Source organism: Erinaceus europaeus, chromosome 14 (assembly GCF_950295315.1).
Source record: "Erinaceus europaeus chromosome 14, mEriEur2.1, whole genome shotgun sequence".
In the NCBI taxonomy this organism is placed as follows: domain Eukaryota; kingdom Metazoa; phylum Chordata; class Mammalia; order Eulipotyphla; family Erinaceidae; genus Erinaceus; species Erinaceus europaeus.
Genome location: NC_080175.1, coordinates 39513214 through 39540721, shown reverse-complemented (window position 1 = coordinate 39540721; position 27508 = coordinate 39513214). Strand labels below are relative to the sequence as shown.

The following is a 27508-nucleotide window of genomic DNA, read 5'->3' as shown; positions in this document are numbered from 1 at the left end:
AGGAGTATTGAGGGGTTTGTGGGTGACCTTGAGCCACCCCTCTTTTTTGCTACTCTCTCCTTCATGCCAAGGCTAACAGGACTTCATTTCTCTCCCTTTTCCTAGGGTTTGTAAAACACAAAATGTTATGGGGAATGTATGTGATAGCTTATGCTTTGAGAGAGAAGAGGGGTAATCCCATTCAACCAGCATCAAAGAAAAAAAAAAAACTTCTGGACTAGAGAGACAGGATAATGGTTCTGCATAAGACTCTCATGCCTGAAGCTCTGAGGTCCCAGGTTCAATTCCTAGCACCACCATAAACAAGAGCTGAGCAGTGCTCTCTGGTCTCTCTCTCTCCCTCTCTTTCTCTCCTTCTAATTAAAATAAATAAAAAGAGGCTTCAGTATGCAGTGTGATTGTGACTCCTCATTAAATGCATCAACTGTTTGTGTTCTTGGAGATGTGTGTGTCCTAGGAAGGGCCAGGGACTGCCTCCTGTAACCTCCAGCGGTGTTGGGCATCCACTGAACAGGTAAGGTTTCTCAGCAGAGGCAGAACAAGAGGGACATTCGATGCCTGCCTTCTTCAGCCGCCAGTGATCTCTCTTGCATCACTCACTTTTGTTGGGATTGACTAATGGGCTCTTAGCCTCTGCTGGCACCTGAGGATATAAGCAGGGGGCTGGCTTCCTGCTTGAATGTGAGCGCAGGCATGGGGCCGGCCAGGCGCCAGTTCCAAGCTCTGCTTTGGAAGAATTGGCTCTGCAGACTCAGGCACCCGGTGAGTGAGTGCGTGGTGCTGGGGATCCCCCCAGGGTTCTGGTTCAGAGTTTGGGGGGAGGGTGTCCCACAGCACAGGGAGCTGGATTATTACAAAGACCCAGAGTAGTTCAGCCAACAGGACCAGCTCAAAATCCTGCAGCAGCTCCTTGCCAGCGAAGAGCTAGTTCAGAAACAGTCTAATAAAAGTAGAAAATGGCATGGACTATAAAAACTGAGCAACTAATCCTGTTCAAAACAAGGCACGGCAAAGATTTAATGCAGAAATAGCAGGTACCAATCCAAAGCATGAGGCTGCCTGTCTGCCCCTACTGCCTTCAGTATGTGAGCAGAGCTGGCGTGACACATCCGTTTAGTGTTATTCTTTGATGCTGATCCTTGGCGCTAATTCACCTCTTTTTGGAACTGTGTCCATATTACTTTGTGGAGCTGTCTGAACTGCTTAAGCCAGATTTGTGCTGATGCTGCCTAAATATCCAGGTTTTACTGCTGTAAGAATCAATTGCTTCTAATTATGATGAACCGACCTTTACCCATAGCGCAGCCAAATTAAAAGTCCACTGCTGATTGTGATGAACTGTCTTTTCTTCACAATACTGCTAGATTAAAATTAACTCCTGCAAATGGCATTTTTGCTAGAGGTGGACCTGCAACAATGTCCACATAACTCCTGATTTGGGAGATCTACATATATGGATATTCCTTTTTCTCCTGGCAGATTCTTTGAAGAAATTCACTTTACATTGCATTGCATTTCACTGGGGTTTCAGATGCGGAGTAGTCTTTCTTCCTCAAAATAAGCTAACTGCTTCATTTCTCATGGGAAGATTTCAGGATTAGGGCAATTGCATTTAGAAATTTGATCACACAGAAAGTTTTCAGGTCAGGCACTAGCAAGCAAGACTTTTACCCTGTGTTCATAATCGGGGCGTCAGTCTGACTACATGGTTTCCAAATCATAACTAGTAGGTTTTATTGACTTGTGGCTGTTTTGGAAAATCACACTTTTTCCAATGAAAGAATGTTATAGGTGGGAAATTAGTTTTCCAGAGGATGCTTTCTGCATTATGTGAACCTTCTTACTTAACTCCCCAAATGACTCAGAGAGACATACACCAGGACTGGCTATCCTTCATTATTGAGTATTTGTGCCATTTACACATTTTCATGATTGATTAACAATGCTGCTAAAATGAGCCTGCTTTACCATAGAAATTGTTTGCATCTATTTATTTGGTGACCACTTATTTAAAATGGTAACCCTGCATCTCAACTGACTCTGTCTTATTTTTGTTGTTGTTAGTATTTACCACATTATTTATTTATTCTTTATTCCCTTTTGTTGCCCTTGTTTTATTGTTGTAGTTATGATTGATGTCGTTGTTGTTGGATAGGACAGAGAGAAATGGAGAGAGGAGGGGAAGACAGAGAAGGGGAGAGAAAGACATCTGCAGACCTGCTTCACCACTTGTGAAGTGACTCCCCTGCAGGTGGGGAGCTAGGGGTTCGAACTGGGATCCTTATGCTGGTCCTTGCGCTTTGCATTACTGCCTGACTTCCTATTTATCACCTTTTAATATACCACAGTTTTGCTTGTTGATTTTTCCAGAGTTTCACCTTAACATCTGATATGCATGAGTAAAGCAGGAAGCTCTTACTTCCTGTTCACCGATGCATTTCTTAGCACTTCAAGCAGACTTGGCACAGTATGTCTTCAGGAAGAATGTATTGCATGAGTAGAGAAGTAATAACTTCTCTGCTATCTGTGAGATGTTGGGTGAAGCAGACTAATTAATGTGCAGCCTGTCTTCAAGGAACAGTAGCTGGGGAAGAGAGAAAAACACTGGGATATAGAATTAAAGCGTTACGGAGTTTACTTCTGGGGTATATCCCAGAGCTGTTTGCACAAATCGCTGAGCTGCATACCATGCCAACAGAGTCCAGACAAAGTGCTTCGGCTCTTAGAACTGGAGCAGCCTCTGACTGAACTCACTATCCAGCTGTGCCACTTTCTAGTTTACCTGTTAGGTGGATTTCTTTTTCTTTTTTTAAAATTTCAAACATATTTATTTTTTATTGGACAGAGACAGAGAGCAATGGAGAGGAAAAGAGAGATAGAGATGGAGAGAGACACTTATAACACTGCTTCATTGCTCCAGTTTTCTTCCTCCAGATGCTTATAACTGGGTCTTTCTGTATTCTACCAAGTGTTGGGTGGATTTTTTCATTTAGGCTTCACACCTTGTATGTAATGCGAGATTGTTTGCAAGGCTTAAGGGAGTTCCCTTATTGTGCTGGCAGCAGCACCCAGCACTTAAGTGGGATCTCTTTTCTTCTTTGACAAAAGTACTGGTGATGATTGAAATGGGGAGCCTTCCATGTCTGGGATGTTAAGGAGAAGGCACAGATGACTCAGGGTTTGTGGCTTGCACAGCTGGGCTAGAACAGTGCCCCGGGAGATAGAATGTTGATGTGTTCACATCTCTTCATGTCATTGCATTGAAAATGTTGAGGCAGGACCCCTCTGGGTGAATGAATGTCTTTAAGATGAACTATTTTTATTTTGATTTGTCTTTGCAACTTTCCCCTATTCTCCAGTGATATTCTGCATATGGAAATGGGATGTTAGCATCAACTCTGAGATAGACAATTTATCAGTTTAATCAGCTGATTAAGCAACCTCAAATATTGACCTAGTAAATGAGACATTCCCTATTAGGAAAGGCAATCTATTAAAGGAAGCTTGTTTGCCTTTTTATTGACTTAAACTCCTCTTCATTTTATATTTTGTTGTTATTGTCCCTCTAGAAACCAATTTACTGTGGAAATTACAGTCAGAGAACTAGGAAAAAGAACACTGGGATGGGTTAAAAACTCCCCATAATACTTACCTTGATACTGAAATTCTATTCTTGGAAACATGGTGTGTGTGGGGGGCTGGGCAGTAGTGCAGCAGTTTGAGCACACATGGCGCAAAGAGAAAGGACTGGTGTAAGGACCCTAGTTCGAGCCCTTGGCTCCTCACCTGCACGGGGTGGCCTCACAAGCAGTGAAACAGGTCTGTAGGTGTCTTTCTCTCCCCCTCTCTGTCTTCCCCCTCCTTTCTCAATTTCTCTCTGTCCTATCCAATAACAACGATAGCAATAACAACAACAATGATGATAAACAACAAGGTCAACAAAAGGGAAAAAAACAGCTCCCCAGGAGCAGTGAATTCATAGTGCAGGCACCAAGCCTCAGTGATAACCCTGGAGGAAATAAATAAATAAATTAATTAATTAATAAAAACTTAAACTAGATCTTTAAAAAAATTAAAAATGGTTTAAATAGAAGAATGTTTCATGACTATTTTTAACATTTTTTTCCTTCTTGTTATTTATTGCACAGATAAAGGAAAACTTTTACAACTGCTTAAAATCCCATTACCCTAGTGCATCTTCCCCTTTTTTCTCCAGACACACACACACACACACACACACACACACACACACACACACACACACACACACACACAATGAAAGAGATCACAGCATCCACACTTTCTTCCATGTGGTGGGGCCAAGGCTCAAACCTGGGCCTTGCACATGGCAAAGTAGCACACTATCCAAGTGAGCTACTGTTTTATGGTCTTCGTCACTATGCACATATAGAACATTATTATTATTTTACTAAATTAAAGTCAGAACTTTTTTTTTACATGACATAAAAGCCCAACAATTGCTGTTGGCTCTTCATAGTTTTTGTATAATAGTATGCCCATTGGGTGCATTTAACTTATTCAACCATTTTCTTATGTAGGGCATTAAGATTCCTTGCTATCCTATCCTTGCTATCCTCTTTATGTATGAAGGCTGCACCTTTTATCAGATCATTTCTCTTGAATAAATTTGCTGGAGCAGAGTTCTCTTGGCCAGAGGCGAGGACACTTGCTTTGGGGACTTATCACAGTGGCTGACAATGTCCCATAAGTATCTACACTGGCAGTGGCTGAATGCTGACAAGTTTTCCATTAACTGTGATTTCTACTCTTCCACAGGACTTTATACATTCATTTTCATATTTCATCCTGACTCTGAATTGATCTGTCTGTCCCCCTGCTTTTCATTTTAACAAGTTACTACCACCAACAAAAATAATGTAAACTAAATATTCACTTGGATGTCTCCAAGTACTGCAGTTAATGTATGTATGTATGTGCGTGTGTGTGTATGTGTGTGTGTGTGTGTGTGTGTGTGAGAGAGAGAGAGAGAGAGAGAGAGAAAGAGAGAGAGATATGAGGGGGTTATCCCTGTGTTTTTCTGAGAGAGGATTGAGACCATAACTCATGCCCTGTGATTGACTGTGACAATTCTCTTGGTTGTCTACCACTCCCACACATGTTGAAATCTTTCTCCCTATTCTGAGTTCTGTTTCTAGGGGCTAACTCCTCCTTACTCCCAACTACTCCACTGAGGAAAGCAATTATGGGGTGGGGGGAGATAGCATAATGGTTATGCAGAAAGACTTTCATGCCTGTGATACCAAAGGCCCCAGGTTCAATCTTCAGCAGAGCTCTTGTGTCAGTCTATCTGACTGCCTGTCTCTCTCTCATTAAAAATAAATACAATATTTTTAAAAAAGCAGATACACTTTTTTTTTGCACATCTCCAATCCTTCCTCTCTTATGAAGCTCTGCATCCTTGCTGTAAGCAGGACCACATGGGAAAATACACATTTTCTCTTAGACATACGCTAGAACTGCAGTATTTTCATCAGGACTGCTGCTTTTGGCCTGATTCCAGGAAGTCCTCAAGGCTGCTTTAGCCCTTTCTGCTGGTGGGCTCTTCTGTATAAGTTCAAATTCCACTGCCTTCAGTCAGAGAAATCCCAGTAAGCCTACTCAGATATTCCACATTTATACCTACTTTCCAATGACATCTACCCGAGGGCCTGGTCCTTACAAACTTTGGGAACTATTTTTCTTTTCTCTGATATGTAAGCACATTCTCCCTCAGACTTTCAGTTGCCACAAACTCAGTGTGTGTGTTCCTTTTATAAATGAAAGCAACAACAAATCCCACACATTTCTTTGAGGTTTTTGCTTTGAACTGCATGCTCAGAGTTTAACTTTGAGTTAGGAAAGAGTTTCCTTTTGGAAACAATCTGCTGCCCATAGTTACTGCATTTTTTTTTTTTTTGAAATTGCAGAAAATTACAGACAAGCCCCTAGAAGTAAACTATTCTAATTTTTTGAAAATTGTTTAAAGTTCATTTTTTCCAATCAATCAGTTATTTATTGTTGGATTTGCTATAAGGCATAACTGGGTGTTAGCAGGCATTGGAGGGTCTAAAGTCAGGAGCTGACCTCTTTGATGTGCAGGTTGAAGTAGAAACATGTAAATGGGACTCCTTAGGAGATGTTACAACTACTGTGTATCTAAAAAAATAGCAGAACAATTTAATGCATTTATTTTTGCCTCCAAGGTTATTGCTGAGGATCAGTGCCTACACTACTAGTTCACTGCTCCTGGGGGCCATTTCCCCCCCCCCCCATTTTGTTGCCCTTGTTGTTATTATTATTGCTGTTGTTGTTGGATAGGATGAAAAGAGATCTAGAGAGGAGGGGAGACAAAGAGGGCAAGAGAAAGATGAGACACCTGCAGACCTGCTTCACTGCTTGCAAAGTTCCCCCCCTGCGGGTGGGGAGCTGGGGAATCCAAGTAGGATCCTTATGCCAGTCCCTGTGCTTGTTGCTATGTGTGCTTAACCTGCTGTACTACCAGTCAAGCCCCCCCCCCCCCCACACACACACAGAACAGTTTTATACTGGAGGAAAACAGAAGTTCAAAAGTTCAAATGTAGGCTAGGTAAATAGCATAATGACTATGCAAATAACTTTCCTGCCTGAGGCTCTGAGATCCCAGGTTCAATTCCCAGTATCTAAGCCAGAGCTGAGTAGACCTCTGGGAAAATAAAAATCAGGGGGCCTACTACGGGTGGTAGTGTAGTGGATTAAGCACACATGGCGTGAAGCCCAAGGACTAGTGCAAGGATCCCGGTTCAAGCCTCTGACTTCCCACCTGTAAGAGGTTCGTTTTACCAGCAGTGAAGCAGGTCTGCAGGTGTCTCTATCTTTCTCTCCCCACTCTGTTTTCCCCATCTCTCTCAATTTCTCTCTGTCCTGTTAATAACAATAACATACAACAAGGGCAACAGAATGGAGCTTATGGCTTCCAGGAGCAGTGGATCCATAGTGCGGGCACCTAGCCTCAGCAATAACCCTGGAGGCAAAAATAAATAAATAAACAAACAAATAAAAAAATTCAAATGTTCAAAGACTGATCTTGTAAGCCTTGCTAAAGGATTTATGGGTATAATGACCTGTAAGTGCTTTTATGAGTTAAAAAAACAAGTTTAAAAAATAATCTTCATGGAGCCTTAATGCAGAAAGGGGTGTATTCTCCCACTACTTTTAATAACTAGGTCTCTTTAAGTATATGAGAGAGGGAGAGAGCAAACCAGAGTATTACTTTGGCACATGAACTTCTGGGAACCAAATCCAGAACCTCGTGTTTTCAAGCCCAGCAGCTTAGCCATTGAGCTACCCCCCTGCCTGTGCACCCCAGTGCTCTTTCATTTGAAGTGCTAGAAAGTCAAAATGAGGGCTCTCTCATATCCTGGCAAAGCAGCTAAGAGTGAATCACAGGGTCAACCTTAAATCACAGGGTCAATTTTAAATAGCATATTTTCTTCTCTGGTTCTGGAGGTTTCCCCACCACTCACAATTACTGGCACCAGACACATGGTAGTGTCCAACTTACACCAACAAGGAGAGCCAGTCTTAGAGGCATTTGAAGGAGACAGACAAAGCATATGAGGAAGGTGACCAGGGCACGGACTTCTCTCTTCCTCTTCCAAACCCACATCAGTCTTTCACTCAGTCTTTATAGTACGAAGAAGGGCATTTGACCCCAGGGAAGGGGTGGGGTGGAGACTGGCTGTCAGCACATCAGCAGAGCAGGTGACCAAAAGGTGGGCAGCTTCCCCGAAGTTATAAACAGGCTGAGGGTATGGATCCACCTGCCAATGCCCATGTCCAACAGAGAAGCAATTACAGAAGCCAAAACTCCCACTTTCAGCATCCCATAAAGATCTTTGTTCCATATTCCCAGAGGGGGAGAAATACTAGGGGGAAGATGACTAAAGGGCTCTAAATTCCAAGTCCATCAGGACCCTGAGAGAGAAAAGGAAAAAGGAAGGACATTCGTAAGTAGTAATAGGTGTAGGCATTACTTAGAAAAAAAAGAGATGACAGGGGTGTGGGTAGATAGCATAATAGTTACGCAAAGACTCTCATGCCTGAAGCACTGAAGTCTCAGGTTCAATCCCCCCCCCCCCATAAGCCAGAGCTGAGCAGTGCTCTGGTAAAATAAAATAAATAAATAAATAAAATAAAGTAAAAAAAAAAGATAAGGCAGGGCCATAGGAAAAATAAAAGGGCAAATATATATAAATATAGACAGATAGCTATAGAAATAATTGTCAACCCTGGGGGCCAGGTGGTGGAGACTCTGGTTAAGCGTGCACACACTTTAATTGTCAACCCATATCTGTGGCCTTGGAGAACTACTGCAGTCCAGTGGAGGGAATGGAGATGCAGAACTGTGGTGATGAGAATGGTGTGGAATTATACCCCCGTTACCTTATAATTTTGTAAATCAGTATTAAATCACTAATACAAAATTAAAAAAAAAAGAAAAGGCGGGCAGGGGGAGAATGGGTGGAGTAGGCTACTCTTGCAACTGGAGGGGGGGAGGGGAGGCCCGGTGCACATCCCCTCCCTTCTTCTTCTAGCGTTTGCCCTTCTTCCGTAGCCAGTCAACAGCATCAGGTTGAGCCTGATGTAAAGTTTCGAGACCTCCTTTGAATATGGAGAGGTGGCAGTCCTTGACTATGTGGGTCATAGTCTGTCTGTAGCCGCAGGGGCAGTTCGGGTCGTCTCTGGCTCCCCAGCGATGGAACATAGCGGCGCACTGGCCATGGCCTTTTCGATAGCGATTGAATAGGGCCCAATCATAACGTGCTAGGTCAAAGCCGGGTTGACACTTGCAGGGGTCTGTGATGAGGTGTTTGTTTTTTACCTCAGCTGACTGCCAACTCTGTTTCCAAGAGTCTGGAGCAGAGAAGTTCAGTGTAGGCATAGGGGACCAGATTGGATGACAAGACATCAAGCGTTGGACAGGGTGGGCAAAGATATCCGCGTATATTGGCAGGTCCGGTCAGCGTAGACGTGGGAAATGAACTTAGATGATGCCGCATCCCGATGAATATCTGGCGGGGTGATGTTGCTAAGAACTGGCAGCCATGGAACCGGGGTGGAACGGATGGTTCCAGAAATTATCCTCATGGAGGAATATAATTTGGAATCGACCAAGTGGACATGGGGGCTACGGAACCATACTGGGGCACAGTATTCTGCAGTGGAATAGCATTATGCCAGAGAGGATGATCGTAGTGTGGAAGCGCTCGAGCCCCATGAGGAGCTGGCCAGTCTTGCAATGATGTTATTCCTCGCACCCACCTTTGCTGCAGTTTTTATGAGATGTTCGTGAAATGACAGAGTGCGATAGAGAGTAACGCCAAGATAGACTGGCTGGGCTTCATGCCGGATTCTCGTATCGCCAAGCTGCACATTAAGCTCACACAAGGTAGATGGAAAACAGATGATACCATTTTTGCAGTGCTAGGGATTAGTCGCCATTTTTTACAGTAATCAGATATCAGAGACATGTCTTTCATGAGTGTTTCCTCAAGGATGTCGAACTTGGATGCCTGAGTTGCACAGCAGATGTCATCGGCGTAGATGAACTTCCTTGAAGAAGTTTCTGGGAGGTCATTGATGTAAATATTAAATAGCGTAGGAGCCAGAACAGAGCCTAAGCCCCTCCCTAAGCCCCCAGGCAACCAATCTGAGCTAGCTGCAGGCCTGTGGGGGTGTGACCTCAGGTGACCTGGGCTGAGCTGGGTCACTGAGGAGTTATTGGTCTGCAGACTGGGGTCAAGTTTCTCAAACTATGCCTGTGAAAGGCTGGGGGCCTACGAGTTGAGTTGGCCCGCTCCCTTGCAGCTGCCTTTATACACCAGCTCTGCCAGTGCCACCCTTAGAAGCACCCTGCACTCTAGTAAGTGCCATTTTTTCTCTATCAGTTCCAAAAGGAGGTTTGATTTTTGGCCGGTGATATAGCTCATTTGGGAGGGGGCCTGCCCTGAGGTGTTTTTGAGCCAGGTCCCCAGTGTCTTGGCGGAAGTATTGGTGCTCTGGTGTCTTTCTCTTTCTCTGTCTCTGTATCTCACTTTCTCTCTCTCTCTCCCTCTCCCTCTCCCTCCCCCCTCTATATACATATATATGTATGTATGTCATCTTGGAGTAGGGAAACTCCAGCAATAACAAAGATAAATATAAAAATGAAGTACTCAACCTTCAAAGGAAAGTTGGTTGCTCCAGGCTGAGAAAATAGCATAATGGTTCTTAAAAAGATTTTTATACTTAAGGGTTTGAGGTCCCAGGTTCAGTCCTTAACACCACTATAAGCCAGAGCTGAGCAGTGCTCTGGCAAAAACAAACAAACAAAAAACCCTAAAATCTGATCAGGAAATACAAAGAACCAGTGATACTAATTTTTAAAAAAATTCACTTATGAGCTGAGGAGATAGCATAACTGTTATTCAAAAAACTTTCATATTTGAAGCACCAATAATCTTAAATTCAGTCCCTAGCACCACCATAAACTAGTTCAGCAGTCCTCTGATAAAAAGAAAACAATTTTTGGATTTCTGCCAAGTCTTCTAGATTCTAAGGTTATTGTCATTCACGCCTGGAAAAAGGCTCGGGACCTTAAATGAAATGTAGAACACAGGTCAAGGGTATTTGCCTCACCAGAGATCTGTGTGTTGATACTAATCTTTGTTGTGGGACCTAACCTGGGGCAAGAACACTTGTGTTTGTAACAGTCTATGGCTAGAGCTTTTTCACCCACCTGTGTATAGTGCTTGTAAATTGCTATCAAAGAGCTGTTTGCTGGGAAGTGAGTTCTGGGATTTGGTCTGGTGGGGATTCTGCTATGAGTCTCACCATCTGCATTAACACACAGATTCACTACTGTCACTGGGACCCTGAACTGTTCAGCATGTCCATTGTGACTTCCATACACTGTGTTCTCTACAGCCTCAGCTTCAAAGTATTCACTCTTGACTTTAAGAGGGGCACAGTATTGCTCATTGTGGAAAGTCTTGCTGTATGGCTTTTAAAGTCAGGTGGTCCGAGGTGGCTCAGTGGATTCTCAACCATGAGGTCCCGAGTTCAATCCCCAGCAGCACATGTACCAGAGTGATGTCTGGTTCTTTCTCTCTCTTCCTATCTTTCTCATGAATAAATAAATGAAATTTTTTAAAAAGTCAGTTTCATTTTATTCTTTTATATATATATATATAATTTTACTAGTGATTTAACGTTGATTTACAAAATTATGAGACAACAGGGGTAAAATTTTACACCATTCCCACCACCAGAGTTCTGTGTTCCCATTCCCTCCATGGGAAACTGCAGTAGTTCTCCCAAGGTATGGGTTGATTATATATATATATATATATATATATATATATATATATATATATATATGTATAAAATCTCCGTCTATTTTTTTTCTGACTCACTTTTTTTTTTTAAACCAGAGTACTGATTCACTCTGGCTTGTGGTTGTGCAGGGGACTGAACCTGGGACTTCGACTTCAACCATTTTTTTCGATGGTCCTGCTTTCTCTTCCTTTCTAAGACATACCAACACCTGTTACTAATTTTGAATATCCTTCCTTTTTCTCTCTTCTCTCTCCAGGTCTTGATGGAATTAGGGTTCAAAGCCCTCTGGTCATCTTCCCCTAATATTTCTCCTCCCTCTGGGAGTATGAATCAAAATTCTTTTTTAGGTACAGAGAGTGGGAGTTCTGGATTCTGTGACTGCTTCTCTGTTGAACATGGGTGTTGGCAGGTGGATTCATACCCCCTCCACACCTTATTTCTATCTTTCCCTATTAGGGCAGGGCTCTAGAGAGGTGAGATTCCAGGGTACACTGGTGAGGTTATCTGCCTTTAAAAGATTTTTTTTTTAAACTTTGTTTAATTTGATAGGACAGAGAGAAATTGAGAGGGATGGGGGAGAGAGAGAGAGAGAGAGAGAGAGAGAGAGAAGAGTACTGCTCAGCTATAGCTAATGAGGGGCCAGATGTATACATTAGAGTGTACATGTAACTATGAACAAGGACCTGGGTTCAAATCCCTGCCTGTAGGAGGGAAGCTTCACAGGTGGTCAAGCAATGCTGCAGGTGTCTCTTCTGTTTCTCTCCCTCTATATCTCCCCCTTCCCTCTAGATTTATATCTCTGTCCAACAAATAAATAAAATACTTAAAAAAGGTTAATCGAGAATTGCCATGAAGTGAACTTGAATATCAGAGTGGGTATGTAAAAGCACTGTCCTTGAACAATGTTCTCTAGAAAGACTTTTTACTATTTTTTTTTTTTTTAAGGTTTCACTAGTTTAGACCAAGGAATTTCTCTTATATTTCAGTGATGGCAGCTCACTAAATGGCCTCAGTATATGGTCAATTTCTATGAACATTGTCTTGTTATGTAATAATTTAAAATTTCCTTCAGTTTTGAATCTGTAAAACTATTTTATTTTTTCCATTTGTGACAAAAGTCAGAAACATGCATTTGTCATCTCCTCTGACAACTTTAAGTTTAATTAATTACTTTATTTAAAAATATTTTATTTAATTGTGAGAAAGATAGGAGGAGAGAGAAAGTACCAGATATCACTCTGGTACATGTCCTGCCAGGGATCAAACACAGAGTTTATTTATTTATTAAGAAACTCCTCTTGCCTAATACTCCAATGTTTTACCCATTGTGCCACCTCCCAGATCACTTTTTAGAAAGATATATCTTATTTGTTATATATATTTCATGGGGGGGATTAATGGCTTACAGTCAGCTTTAAATACAGCTATTACTTATTTAATTTTTATTTGTTTTTATCATAGGTGGGGCTTTACCACTCCAGATCAACTGTTTCATATAGAGACCGAGACAGAGAGACAGAGAGACAGATAGAAAAGCCTTCTGTTCCTGTAGCTCTGAGGTTCCAGGTTCAATCCCCAGCACCACCATAAGCCGGGCTGAGCAGTGCTATGGGGGGGGGGGGGAAGAATGAAATGGTCCAGAATCATTGTCATATGACTTTATGAAAAATGGCATCCTTAACATACTGAGTGGGGAAATTTTTAGCCAGGGTAAGACTGGGATTGGCATGGGGTGTGGTGATCACACCACTAGGTGACTTCTGGGCAGTTCAGGAACACCACTGAGTTGGAAACTTCCTTATCTGAGGTTTTTGGTGTTTTGTTTGCAAACAAATGCTGTAAGGAAGTTTTCCCTCCTGTTGATCTATTTAGATTTTTCCTCATAGCTGTGTCGGTGATGAAACCACAGTGCAGTTTCAGATTCTCAGTGTCCAAGATCTGGGTGTGACCAGTGATGGTTTCCACTGAGGGCTTGCCCCTGGACTGCAGATGGCCAGGAACTCCTGTGTCTTTTCTTTTAAAAATTTATTTATTTATTTAAAAATTTATTTATTTATTTATTTGACAGGACAGAGAAATTGAGGGGGGGATAAAGAGGGGGGTGGAGAGAGAGAGAGTGAGAGAGAAGTACTGCTCAGCTCTGGATAATGAGGGGCCAGTTGAGTGCACATGTTATAATGCACAAGTTCCTGGGTTTGAGCCCCCAGTCACCACTTGTAGAGGGAAGCTTCATGAATGGTGAAGCAGTGTTGCAGTTGTCTCTCTGCCTTTCTCCCTCTTTATCACCCTCTTCCCTCTTGATTTCTGGTTGCCTCTACCTAATAAATAAATAAAGATAATAAAAAAATTAAAGAGAGAGACAGCAACAGCTTCAGTACTGCTTTCATTGCTTGTGAAGCTTTCCCTATGCAGGTGGGGACTGGGGGCTAGAACCTGGGTCCTTGTGCACTGTAATGTGTGTGCTCTACCACATGCACCACATAGTGGCACCAAGAGGTCAGTGTTAGTCTAGCCAGTCAGTCCCTTTCTTTTTGTAAAGATGAAGAAGGAATACATATATGAAGTTCTTAGTGAAAAAAGTTTAACCTGTGGAATCGAACATGCTGGTGAAAAATATCTCACTCAAGAATGGGAATCAGAGAGCTGGGTAGTGGCGCACCTGGTTGAGAGCACAAGTTATAATGCTCAAGGACCTGGGTTTGAGCCCCCAGTCCTTGCCTGCAGGGGGAAAGCTTTGCGAGGGGTGAAGCAGGGCTGCAAGTGTTTCTCTGTCTCTCTCCCTTTCTATCTCCCTCCACCTTCTCAATTTTTGGCTGTCTCTGTTCAATAAATAAATAAATATAATTAAATTTTTTAAAAAAGAATTGGAATTGGACAGCTTTTTAAGAAAGATGGAGTGTTAAAATTAATCTAGGGGGCAAGGTGGTGGTGCACACATTAGAGTGTACATGCCACTATGCATAAGGACCTAGTTCAAATTCCAGCCTGTAGGAGGGAAAATTCACAGGTGGTGAAGCAGTGCTGCTTTTTTATTTATTAAAAAAAATATTAAGAAATTCTCTTGCCCAAGACTCCCATGTTTTATCCACTGTGCCACCTCCCGGACCACTTTTAGAAAGATATATCTTATTTGTTATATATATATTTCATTGGGGGGGATTAATGGTTTACAGTCAGCAGTAAATATGGCTTTTATTTAATTTTTATTTGTTTTTGTCATCGATGGGGCTTTACCATTCCAGATCAAGTATTTCAGATAGAGTCTGAGACAGACAGACAGAAAAGCCTTCTGTTCCTGAAGCTCTTAGGTTCCAGGTTCAATCCCCAGCACCACCGTAAGCCAGGGCTGAGCAGTGCTAGAGGGGGAAAAAAAAAAGAAAAAATGGTCCAGAATCATTGTCATATGACTTTATGAAAACTGGAATCCTTAACATACTGAGTGGGGAATTTTTTGCCTAGGGTAAGGCTGAGGTTGGCATGGGTCGTGGTGATCACACCACTAGGTGACTTCTGGGCAGTTCAGGAACACCACTGAGTTAGAAACTTCCTTATCTGAGATTTTTGGTGTTTTGTTTGCAAACAAATGCTGTAAAGAAGTTGGGATTTTCCCTCCTGTTGAATCTGTTTAGGTTTTTTTCCTCATAGCTGTGTGGGTGATTGGTTTCAGATTCTCAGTGTCTAAGATCTGGGTGTGACCAGTGATAGTTTCCACTGAGGGCTTGCCCCTGGACTGCAGATGGCCAGGAACTCCTGTGTCTTTTCTTTTAAAATTGTATTTATTTACAATTTAGAGAGAAATTGAGAGGGGGAGAGGAGGTAGAGAGAAAGATACCTGCAGACCTGCGTCACCACTGGTGAGCCTTTCCCCCTGCAGCTGGGCCAGGGGAGCCACCACTCTCCTTGTCTTCTTCACATGGACTTCTGTCTGTATTTGTTCATACACATTTTTTCCCCTTTCTTTTCTCCTGATGTTTGACTTTACTATTTCACTTGACTGAGGGGAAAAAGGCACCTCTTTCACCTTAAAATAAATAGAGATTATCATTAGAAAGAAGGATAAAAAGCTGCATTAAAAGTTATTTTTATTCACTGGATAGAGACATACAGAAATTGAAAGGGAAGGGAGAGATAGAGAGAAAGAGACAGAGAGACACCCCCAGCCCTGCTTCACCACTTGAAAAGCTTTTCCCCTCCAAGTGGGGGAGCAGAGCCTCAGACCTAGTTCCTTGCCCATTGTAACATCTACACTCAACCAGGTGCACCACCACCTGGCCCCAGTTGCATTGTTTTTAAAAGACAAAAGGGTTAACTTCCAGGGTATCAGATTTCTCTTTTTAGTAAGGATACTGCTATAGTGCCTTAAGTAGCCACCATTGCAGCAATCCTGTTTTCCATTTATTTATTTATTTACTTAGATTAATTTGGTAGGACAGAGAGAAATTGAGAGGGGAAGAGGAGATAGACACGAGCAGTACTTCTTCTGCACCAGGCAAGCTTCCCCCTTACAGGTGGGGGAGCAATCCTGTTTTTCAGTGAGGTTGAGTCCTGTTAGTCAGGGTGAGGATTTCCACCTGTGAGTTTGCGGGGAAGATAATTTAACCCTTAATTAACAGGACCCACCCTGGGACCATAACTCTATTTAAAAAAATATTTATATTCATCATTGGAGAAATACAGAGAGAAATTGAGAAGGGAGGGGGAAATAGATACAGACAGACAGAGAGAGAGAGACAGAGAGAGACTAAGAGACACCTGCAGCTCTGCTTCACTACTTATGAAGCTTTCCCCTGTATGTGGGGACCTTGGTACTTGAACCTGGATCCTTGTGCACTGTAATGTGAGTGCTTAACCAGGTGCACCACCACCTGGCCCCAGGGGGCCATAGCTCTATTAGCCCAACTCTAGCCGTAGGAGACAAACTCTCTGGGCTTGGGCTGCCTTCTCCTTAGGGAGCTACATGCTGCTTAATCCACTTAAGTTAACTAAAGTAAAACAGTCACAACGGGCCATCTTTTTTTTTTTTTTTTTTTTTTCCATTGGGACTCAGTGCTGGCACTATGAATCTACTGCTTCTGGGAGCCATTTTTTCCCCATTTTATTGGATAGAACAGAGAGACATTGAGAGGGGAGGGGCAGACAGGGAGAAAGAGAGACATGTGAAGTGGGACCACTGCAGATGGGGAGTGGGGCCTTGAACCCAGATCTTTGCACAAGTCCTTGTGCTTCATAATATGTGTGCTTAACCAGGTGCACCACCACCTGGCCCCAGTCATCCCTGTTTCTAAAAAAGATTCATTTATTTATTTTTTAATTTGATAGGACAGAGTGAAATTGAGAGGGGAAAGGGGAGATAGAGAGATAGACACCCGCAGCCCTGATTCATGGCTTTTGAAGCTTCACCCCTGCAGGTGGAGTGTGGGGGCTTGAACCTAGGTCCTTTTGCATGGGAACCTATGCACTCAACTAGGTGCACCACTACTCAGCTTCCGCCACCTCTATTTTTATTTATTTATTTTTGGACAGAGATAGGGAGAATCTGAGAGGGAAGGAGGAAATGGGAAGAGAGAAGAGAGAGGGAGACAACTGTAGCCTTGTTTCACTGCTTGTGAAGTTTGTTACCCTGCAGGTAGGGACTGGGGACTTGAATCCAGGTCCTTGTGCACTGTAACATGTATGCTGTACTGGGTGGGCACTGTACAGGGCACCTCTAAACCAGACACGTGTTTCCTATTCAGCTAGAGTGAATTATATTAACAGCATTCTATGAGCTGGTGTCCTTCTCGTTGCTGTGTCACTGAGCTTTTGCTTCAGGGCTATTTCCTGGGCTCTAAGAGAGGGGGTACTCATAAGGCTGGGATAGCCCACTCCTCTTCTGGTCTATTCCATAAGATCTGGCCCACTTCCTGCTGCTGATCTCTTGAGGCACCTGCCTGAATGCTCTATGGCTGACAGTGCCATCACAGTTGAATCCTGGTGGCCTCATTCCTTGAGTCCAGGCTGAAAGATGCTGAACTTCTGGGCACAGGAATACTCACATTACTTTCTCTGCTGGGGTCAGTCCACAACCTTATTGAGTCCAGTACAGGCTGCAAGACTGGGTGGGGATATTGAACAGAGCCAGCTGGCCTTGTGTCCCCAAGATGGCTCTGCTTTACCTGTCTGCACTGAAGAAGCAGCCCGAGATGAGTGTAGTGTTTCTGCTCAGGGCTGCCTGTGCTCAGCACATTCTCAAGGCCTGTGGTTAGAACTGAGTCTGGAGTTCACTTTTCTGTCCCCCTTCTGAGCAGAGCTTTCCAGCCACAAGCCCCAGAGACTGTAGCCTGGGCACTGCTGAGCAACTCAGAACCTGGATGGGATATTTGTGCTCAGGGGCGTCATGAAGCCTTACACTGGTCGCCAGTCACTACAGGACAAATGCATGTTAGCCTGCGGAGTCCACATTGGCAGGCTCCACACCCCACTTCTCCTGGGGCTGGGATGATGGCTGGGAGCCAGGACCAACAGCCTTGTATGAGCTTCCTCAGCTTATTAGTAAAAGTGGTAATCAGTCTGCTTCTGCTCTGTAGGGACGAAGACAATGTCAGTCACCTTCGTATCGAAGTCATTACTTTCTGGAAGCCAGGGGGCATCCTCAGGGCTGGTTTGGGCCACCCTGAACCTAGCTAGGAAGGAAACTGGTTCTGTACCTGAAGGTCGCCAAAGGCCATTCAGCGCATTTCCCGTTAGTTCAGAGCAATGATTTAGGAAGAGCAGCTGGAAAATCCAATGATTGTAAAGTAAAAGTCCTTTTCATTTCCTTCCCTTCTCTTTTCTTTTTATCATTTTTATTGAGGGCTAATGGGTTACACTGCAGTTATTGAAACATGGGGCTAGTCTCTTATCTTCCCCAGAAAGTTCTCTGCAGAGCACTCTTACCCATGGTTTAGGCCCTTTTCAATCATTGTGCACAAGTACCCCAGGGTTCTCTTCAATCCTTCCCTCCCCCTCCTTCCTCAAAGTCCTTTGCTTTGGTGCATTATACCCCACCCAGTCCATGTTTCACTTTGTGTTTTCCCTTTTCTATCCTCTTCTCTTGTCCTCCTCTTCCTCCTCCTCCTCCTCTTCCACCTTCTCCTTCTCCCCTCCCCCTCCTCCCTCTCCTCCTCCTCCTCCCCCCTCCCCTCCCCTCTCTCCTCCTCCTCCTCCTCCTCCTTCTTCTTCTTCTTCTTTTCTCTCTCTCTCTCTCTCTCTCTCTCTCGCCACCAGAGATATTGCTGGGACTTCGTGCCTGCTCAGATCCACCACTCCCAGGGACCACTTTAATATTTTTTAAATTAGTGCTTTAAATTATTAAAGCAAGATTATAAGATTATTAACAAGATTATAAGATAACAGGGGTACAGTTCCCACCACCAGAGTTCTGTTTCTCATCCCATCCAATGGAAGATTCTTTATCCCTCTGGGGGTATGGACCAAAATTCTTTATGGGGTGCAGAAGGTGGTAGGTCTGGCTTCTGTAATTGCTTTTCTGTTGAACATGAATGCTGACAGGGAACCATATGTTTTCTCTTCTTTTCTTTTCCTTTTTCCCTTCCCTTCCTCTTCTTTCTTTCTTTCTTTCTTTCTTTCTTTCTTTCTTTCTTTCTTTCTTTCTTTCTTTCTTCTTTCCTTCCTTCCTTCCTTCCTCCCTCCCTCCCTCCCTCTCTCTCTTTCTCTCTTTCTCTCTTTCTCCCTTTCTGGCTTTCTTTCTTTCTTTCTTTCTTTCTTTCTTTCTTTCTTTCTTTCTTTCTTTCTTTCTTTCTTTCTTTCTTATTTTATAGGCCAGAGAGAAATTGAGAGGGAAGGGGGAGGTAGGGAAAGAGACAGACTGGCACCTGCAGCTTTGCTTCACTACTCATGAAGCTCCCCCCTGAAGGTGAGGATGAGGAATGTGGGTCCTTGCACATATCAATGTGAGTGCTCAACAAGATGTGTGCCACCACTCAGCTCCTCTGTTATTTCCATCTCAAAGTGAGATCATTCTATATTTGTCCTTCTCTTTTTTTACTTATCTTACTTTTCATGATGGAGATGACCTCATTGTTTTAAACAGCTGAGTAGTATTCCATTGTATATATAGACCACAGCAGCACAAGTCCTTTTCTAGCTTTAGAGTACAGGGAGACACACAGAACACTTTTTGGGGTTTGCTTGGTTTTTCTCATTCTTAATCGTGGTGTTAGCTAGACTTTTCCTTTCACTTTGCTTGTTCTTAATTTGCTTTTAATCCTTTCAGGCTAGCTTCATTTGCCTCCCAAGTTTTTTCTCAAAACTCTGGTTATTAAATAAACAACTTTACAGAAAACAGCTTTGCAGGGCAGTAGGGAAGTGCTTTTGATACACGAGCATCTTATTTAGAGTTTTGTTTGTGTGTAACCTCCACCTGTGCCTCCAGCCAGTGTCATTGGTCATTGTTAATCTTAAGAATGTAAGCAAACTCAGCCCTTATAGGCCTGAAAAATGGACTGAATTTCAAGAACAAGGAATCCCAACTTTCTCAGTTCCTGATTTGATTGTCATGGTAAAAAGAAAAAAAATCTTTCTATGTCACCTTTTTTCTCTGAAATTGCTGCCAGTATATGGGAGGGAGAATTATTAGTTCAGCAGAAGTGACAGTCTAGATGACTTCATTATGAATGGTGTATTTGTGTGCCTTCTGTGAGAAAACAAATACCGAGAGTTCTGGCTCTTTCAGTTATAAGGAGGAGTAAACAGGGGCTGGGAAATGGCTCACCTGGTAGAGCTCACTGTACCATGCTTGAGGATCCAGGTTCAAGTCCTTGGCCATCACATGGGAGCATCATGCAAAAGGGGAAACTTTGAGAGCAGTGGAGTAGTGCCATGGTGTCTCCCCTCTCTGTCTCTCTATCTGCAAAAAGGGGGAAAAGTAACACACACACACACACACACACACACACACACACACACACACACACACACACACACACACACACTCCACTTCCTAGTGCAAACAACTCTGGAGAAGAGAAATAACTCCTGCTCAGTATGCATTTGAGGTCTGGCTCTGTCCTGAGAAATGGCTGGACTAGAGAGCACATTCACTTTATTGAACTGGGGTTCTGAGAGCCCCTCCGTAAAAAGACCTTTGAGGCTGGCTCTGTGGTTTTTACTGTGTGTACCTTTCCCAATGCACACCCTCTAGGAACCTTCCTTCTCTGGATTCTTGCTGAAAAATCAGCAAGTGTCCCTTGGGTGAATGCTGATTTCCCAAGACGGAAGCCAGAGAAGGAAACAGTCTTGGTCTTCAGGGATGTCAGAGGGCCCAGTGATGAGGGTGTGACTTCCTAAAGTGTATGCCAGAACCTGCTGGCCTTTGGGTTTGGAGATGGAACACCTGGAAGAGTATGACTAGTCTACCACAGAGCATTTGTTGGGGGGGGGGACTAGTGTTTCTCAGGGATGAGCAGGGAGGAGCGGGGCAATGTGGTTCCTGCATTTGGATCTGTGTCTCAGATGTAGGATCCTGGCTTATTGTGACACACAAGTGCTCCCTAATAGGCCAACATGAACATTAAAGCAGGGTGTGCTAGGGCCTCATTGAAACTTTCCCTCTGATTCCAGCTCTTATAATCTGTATTTTGGTCTGCTGGGTCCTATTGACTCAGAATCTCTGCTAGCAGATAATTGACTTATTTATTTATTCTATAATCTTTTTTGTAAAGTAATCAATCTTCCCTCTTCCCCTCCCATCTCTTTCTTTGTGATAGAGATAAATCAAAAGCACAGGGGGGGAAATAGAGGAAGAGAGAAATAGAGATACCTGTAGCACTCTGCTTTACCACTTGTGAAGCTTCCTCTCTGCAGGTAGGAACCATGGGCTTGAACCTGAGTCCTTGTGTATGGTAACATGGGACACTTGACCCCCTTCTGTTCTGATTCTGGGACTTATTTTTATTCAACATCCAAGGTCTCAGGCACATATGATTACACCATTCCCAGGACACACACACACACACACACACACACACACACACACACTTGATTTGTTGACAACTAGACAAGATGCTCCCTAGAAACAAGACTTAGAAAACTCTCTTAATGTTCAGTTTTTAAAAAGCATGTTTTTTATTTTTTCTCTTTTAATTAATTAATTAATTTAAATTTCTTTATTGGGGGATTAATGTTTTACATTTGACAGTAAATACAACAGTTTGTGCCTGCATAAGACTTCTCAGTTTTCCATATAACAATACAACCCCCTCTAGGTCCTCTGTCATCCTTCTTGGACCTGTGTTCTCTCCCCCCATCCCCCACCACCCACCCCAGAGTCTTTTACTTTGGTGCAATACACCAACTCCAATTCAGGTTCTACTTGTGTTTTCTTTTCTGATCTTGTTTTTCAACTTCTGCCTGAGCGTGAGATGATCACATATTCATCCTTCTGTTTCTGACTTATTTCACTTAACATGAATTTTTCAAGGTCCATCCAAGATCAGCTGAAAATGGTGAAGTCACCATTTTTTTATAGCTGAATAGTATTTCATTGTGTATATATACCACAACTTGCTCAGCCACTCATCTGTTGTTGGACAGCTGGGTTGCTTCCAGGTTTTGGCTATTACAAATTGTACTGTTAAGAACATAGGTACACACAAATCTTTTTGGATGGGTGTGTTGGGTTCCTCAGGATATATCCCCAGGAGAGGAATTGCAGGATCATAGGGTAGGTCTATTTCTAGCCTTCTGAGAGTTCTCCAGACTGCTCTCCACAGAGGTTGGAGCAATTTCCATTCCCACCAGCAGTGCAGGAGGATTTTTTTGACCCGACAACCTCTTCAGCATTTGTTGCTGCTACTGTTTCTGACGTATGACATTCTCACAGGAGTGAAGTGGTATCTCATTGTTGTCTTTATTTGCATTTCTCTGACAATCAAAGACTTAAAGCATTTTTTCATGTGTTTCTCGGCCTTCTGGATCTCTTCTGTGGTGAATATTCTGTCCATGTCCTACCCACATTTTTGGATGGGGTTATTTGTTGTCTTGTTGAGTTTGGCAAGCTCTTTACATATGTTCATTATTAAACTCTTGTCTCATGTATGGCATGTAAAGATCTTCTCCCATCCTGTGAGGGGTCTCTTGGTTTGGGTAGTGGTTTCTTTTGCTGTGAAGAAGCTTTAATTTGATGTAGGCTTATAGGTTTAAACTTGCCTTAGTCTTCTTTGTAATTGGATTTGTTTCATTGAATATGTCTTCAACATTTATGCGGAAAAGAGTTCTGCCAATGTTTTCCTCTAAGAATGTGATAGTCTAACATTCAAGTCCTTGATCAACTTGGAATTTACTTTTGTATTAGGTGAAATATAGTGGTTCAGTTTCACTCTTCTGAATGTTTCAACCCATTTTTTCCAACACCATTTGTTGAAGAGACTCTGCTTTCTCCATTTAATAGTCTGGGCACCTTTGTCAAAGATTAGATGTCCATAGGTGTGGGGGCTCACTTCTGGGCTCTCAATTCTATTCCACTTGTCAGTGTGTCTATTCATGTTCCTGTACCAAGCAGTTTTGATGACAGTGGCCCTAAAATACAATTTGAGATCTGGGAGTGTTATGCCTCCAGTTCTTTTCTTTCTTCTCAAGATTGTTTTTGGCAATTCTAGGTCTTTCCTGGTTCCAAATAAACATTTGTAGCATTTGCTCTATTCTCCTAAAAAAATGTGTTTGGGATCTTGATGGGGGTAGCATTAAATTTGTATATGACTCTGGGTGGTATATTCATTTTGATGATGTTAATTCTTCCAACCCATGAACATGGAATATCTTTCCACTTCTTCATGTCTTTTTCAATTTCCTTGATTAGTGACTCATAATTTTTAGTATACAAGTCTTTCGCTTCTTTGGTTAGGTTTATTCCCACGTATTTTATTGTTTTTGTTGCTATAGTAAAAGGAATTGATTTCTGGATTTCATCTTCTTCTAACCTAGTGTTTGCATAGAGGAATGCCACTGACTTTTGAATGTTAATTTTGTAGCCTGACATCTTACTGTATTGCCTGATGATTTCCAAAAGCTTCTTGCTGGATTCCTTAGGTTTTTCTATCTATACTATCATGTCTTCTGCAAATAGGGAGAGTTTGACTTCTCTTCCATTCTGTATCCCTTTAATTTCTTGCTCCTGTCTGATAGCTGTGGCAAGAACTTCCAACATTATGTTGAATAATAATGGTGATAATGGGCAGCCCTGTCTAGTACCGGATCTGAGGAGAAATGCTTCCAGTTTTTCACCATTGAGTATGATGTTGGCTGTAGGCTTGCTAAATACAGAGTCCAGTATCTTGAGGAATTTTCCATCATTTCCCTTTTTTTTTGTAGTGTTTTTTTTTTTTTGTAGTGTATTTTTTGTAGTGATCATAAAGGGTTGTTGGATTTTGTTAAAGGCTTTCTCTGCATCTATTGATATGATCATGTAATTTTTGGTCTTGCTTTTATTGACGTGGTGGATCACGTTGATTGATTTATGAATATTAAACCGACCTTGCATCCCTTGGATAAACCCCACTTGGTCATGGTGAACAATCTTTTTAATACTGCTGTATCCGGTTGGCTAGAATTTTGTTCAGTATTTTAGCATCTGTGTTCATCAACAATATGGGTCTGTAGTTTTCTTTTTTGGTTGTGTCCCTGTCTGCTTTTGGTATCAGAGTTATGTTGGCTTCATAGAAGCTGGAAGGGAATATTCCATGTCTTTAATCTTCTGGAAGACTTTTAAAAGTAGAGGTAATTTAGAATGCTTGAGTGTATACATATAAAATTATCCTGGAAAGACTTCCCCTTGAAAGATTCTTGTAACAAAATAAAAAGTTTAAGTTAAAAGCAAAAAAAAAAAAGAGGTATTAACTGTTTCTTGAAGGCTTTTAGAATTCATGTATAAAACCATCTGGTCCAGGACTTTTATTTTTGGGAAGGTTTTTGATAACTATTTCAATTTCATTAGCTCTGATGAGCCTGCTCATATTATCTAGTTCTTCTATTTAATTTTGGAAGTTCGTAGGTATCTAGGAAATCACACTTTTCTTCCAGGTTCTCTAACTTGGTGGCATATAGTTGTCATAGAAGCCTTGCATGATATGTCTGTTGTGATATCTCCTCTGTTATTTACAATATGATTTAATTGGGTCTTCTCCCTTTTTTGTTTTGTGATTCTGGATAAAGGTTTGTCTATTTTGTTCACTCTTTTTAAGAACCAACATTTACTTTCATCAATATTTTGTGTGGTTTTCTTATTTTCAGTGGCATTTCTTTCTACCCTAACTTTAGTTATTTCTGTCCTTCTGGTTGCTTTAGGGTTCCTTTGTTATTCTTCTTCTAGGTCTTTAAGATGTGTGCAATCAGGCTGTTTATTTGTGCTTTTTCTTGTCTCCTAATGTGGGATTGTATGGCTATGAACTTCCCTCTCAGTACTATGTTGGCTGTGTCCCAAATATTTTGATAGCTGTGTCTTCATTTTCATTGAACTCTCGAAACATTTTGATTTCTTCCTTGATTTCCTCTTTGACCCAGTAGTTGTTAAGTAGTGTACTATTGAGCTTCCACATTTTGGGACTATTACTAATCTTTTGTTGATTGTGAAGTGTTAGTTTAGTTACACTGTGGTTTGAGAAGATGCTTGGAATGATTTCAATGCTCCTGAATTTGCTGATGCTGTCTTTATGACCTAACATATGGTCTATCCTTGAGAATGACCCATGTGAACTTGAGTAGAATGTGTGTTCCAGTTTCTTGGGATGAATAACTCTGAAAATGTCCAATAATTCTAGTTTATCTATCTTGTTATCTAGCTCCCTTATTTCTTTATTGATTTTATGCCTGGATGATCTGTCAAGTTGAGAGATCTGGGTGTTGAAGTCCCCTGTTATGACTGTGTTGCTATTAATATATTGCTGTAGCTCTTTCAGTAGATGTTTGATGTATTTAGGTGGCTTCTCATTAGGTGGCATAAATATAATTAATTGTGAAGTACTCTTGATTGACTGATCCACTGAGCATTATGTAAGGTCCATCCCTATCTTTTAAAATTTTATCTATTTTAATGTCTATTGTGTCAGATATGAGAATAGCTGTTCCTGCCCTTTTTTGTGGGCCATTGGCTTCTATGATAGTTTTCCATCCTTTCACTTTGAGTTTGTGTTTGTCTTGTTGAGTTAGGTGGGTTTCCTGTAGACAGCATATTTTTGGATTGTATTTTCTGATCCATCTTCCTACTCTGTGCCTTTTAATAGGTGAATTGAGGCCATTAATATTTATTGATATCAAAGATTAAAGATATTTTAATGCCATTCTTGTAGTAAAGTTTTAAAGTGTTCTGATATATGTCCTATTTATGGTGGTCTGACTGTTTATAGGAGATCTTTCAGAACTTCTTTCAGGGCAGGCTTGGTGATAGTTGATTCTTTCAACTGTTGCTTGTGTGAGAAGGTTTTTATGCCTCCATATAGTCTGAATGACAGTCTAGCAGGATACAGTAGTCTTGGTTGAAAGCCTTTCTCATTGAGCACTCAATAGATATCTTGCCATTCTCTTCTGGCCTCTCTAGTTTGTGTGCAGAAGTCTGCTGCTAATCTTATGGGTTTTCCTCTGTAGGTGACTATTTTTTCTCTTGCAGCCTTCAGGATCCTTTCTTTATCCTTATTCCTTTCCATTCTAAATATGATGTGTCTTGGTGTTTTTAAGTCTTGGTTAATTCTGTTTGGGACCCTCTGGGCTTCTTGAACCTTTATGTCTTTGATGTTGTCTAGACTAGAGAAGTTCTCTGCTATTATGGCCTGAAGAATGATTTCTTCCTCTCCCTCTCCTTATTCCTCTGGTAAGTCAATAATGAGTATATTATTTCTTTTGGAGTCATCCCATATGTCTCTGTTGTTATCTTAAGTATCTCTTAATCTCTTTTTGAGATCTCTTACTTCTTTTTTAGTTGTCTCTAATTTGCCCTTGATCTTGCTAATTCTGTCTTCAGCCTTATTGATTCTATTCTCTCTCCCCTCTACTGTTTTCCCGAGTTCATCTATTTTGTTACCCTGTTATGATACTGTTTTAGCTTGTTCAGCCAGTTGTGTTCTTAGCTCAGCTATTTAAACTTTCAGCTCTCTAATGACCTTGAGATAATTAGTTTTTTCTTCCAGAGTCTCATTTGTTGTTTCTGCATTTCTGATGACAATTCTTTTAAACTCTTTACTCACTCCTGTGACTATTTCCTTAACTAGTGTTTGGATGTTGACCTCATTATTTTGTGCTTCAACCTTTGGGGGGCTTTTAGTTGGACTCTTGTCCTGGTTCATTTTTCCAATATTTCTTCTTGATGGTTTAACCATTCTATATAGTATGTTATGAGGTCTCTCTCAGTACTTTTCAAATTACTGATCACTGTTGCCTGGATTGACTTGTTTCTTTTTCTTTTTCTAAATTTTGTAAGTATTTATTTATTTATTCCCTTTTTGTTGCCCTTGTTTTATTGTTGTAGTTATTATTTTTGTCTGTCTTTGTTGTTGGATAGTACAGAGAGAAATAGAGAAAGGAGGGGAATACAGAGAGCGAGAGAGAAAGAGAGATCCCTGTAGACCTGCTTCATCTCTTGTGATGCGACTCCCCTGCAGGTGGGGAGCCTGGGGCTTGAACCGGGATCCTTCCACCGTTCCTTCCACTTTGATTGACTTGTTTCTAATTAAGGTACTTAAAGAGTTCACAGTTGTGGAAATTAACAGTTATTTCAATATCACTTAAATCCCTGAGTTGGAGCACAGTGGCCATTAAAGCCTCATTTGTTCTTTTTCTTCCCTGTAGGCTATGGGAGCCTGAGGGCTTTTAAACTCTAAGTAGACTTCTTATCTTAATCACTGACTCCTGACCAAGAGATAAAGCAGGGTAGGGGAGAGATAATATAGTGGTTACTCAAAGAGACTCTCACCCCAAGGATCAAAGCTCCAGGCTCAATTCAGCTTCGCTGCCAAATTGGTTAGCATTGCTGGGCCCAGTGACCTGGTGCATTCCCAAAGTCTCTCTAGTCCCACCCAGGCTATCTCCCCTTGTACTCCTAGTTGACCCAGGAGAGGAGAGGAGAGAAAAACAGCTGCTGCTGCTCTTTAGTCCCACCTCCTAATCC

The 27508-nt window shown here is 41.9% G+C and overlaps 1 protein-coding gene across 1 annotated transcript in view; it reads left to right on the top strand.

The window, feature by feature from the left end:
• Positions 1-693: 693 nt before the first annotated feature.
• ABCA13 (ATP binding cassette subfamily A member 13) overlaps positions 694-27508 on the top strand; it is a 594731-nt gene continuing 567916 nt past the window's right edge. Inside the window, 1 exon segment of the mRNA XM_007524553.2 lies at positions 694-762. Within this exon segment, the coding sequence (XP_007524615.1) occupies positions 694-762 (69 nt within the window).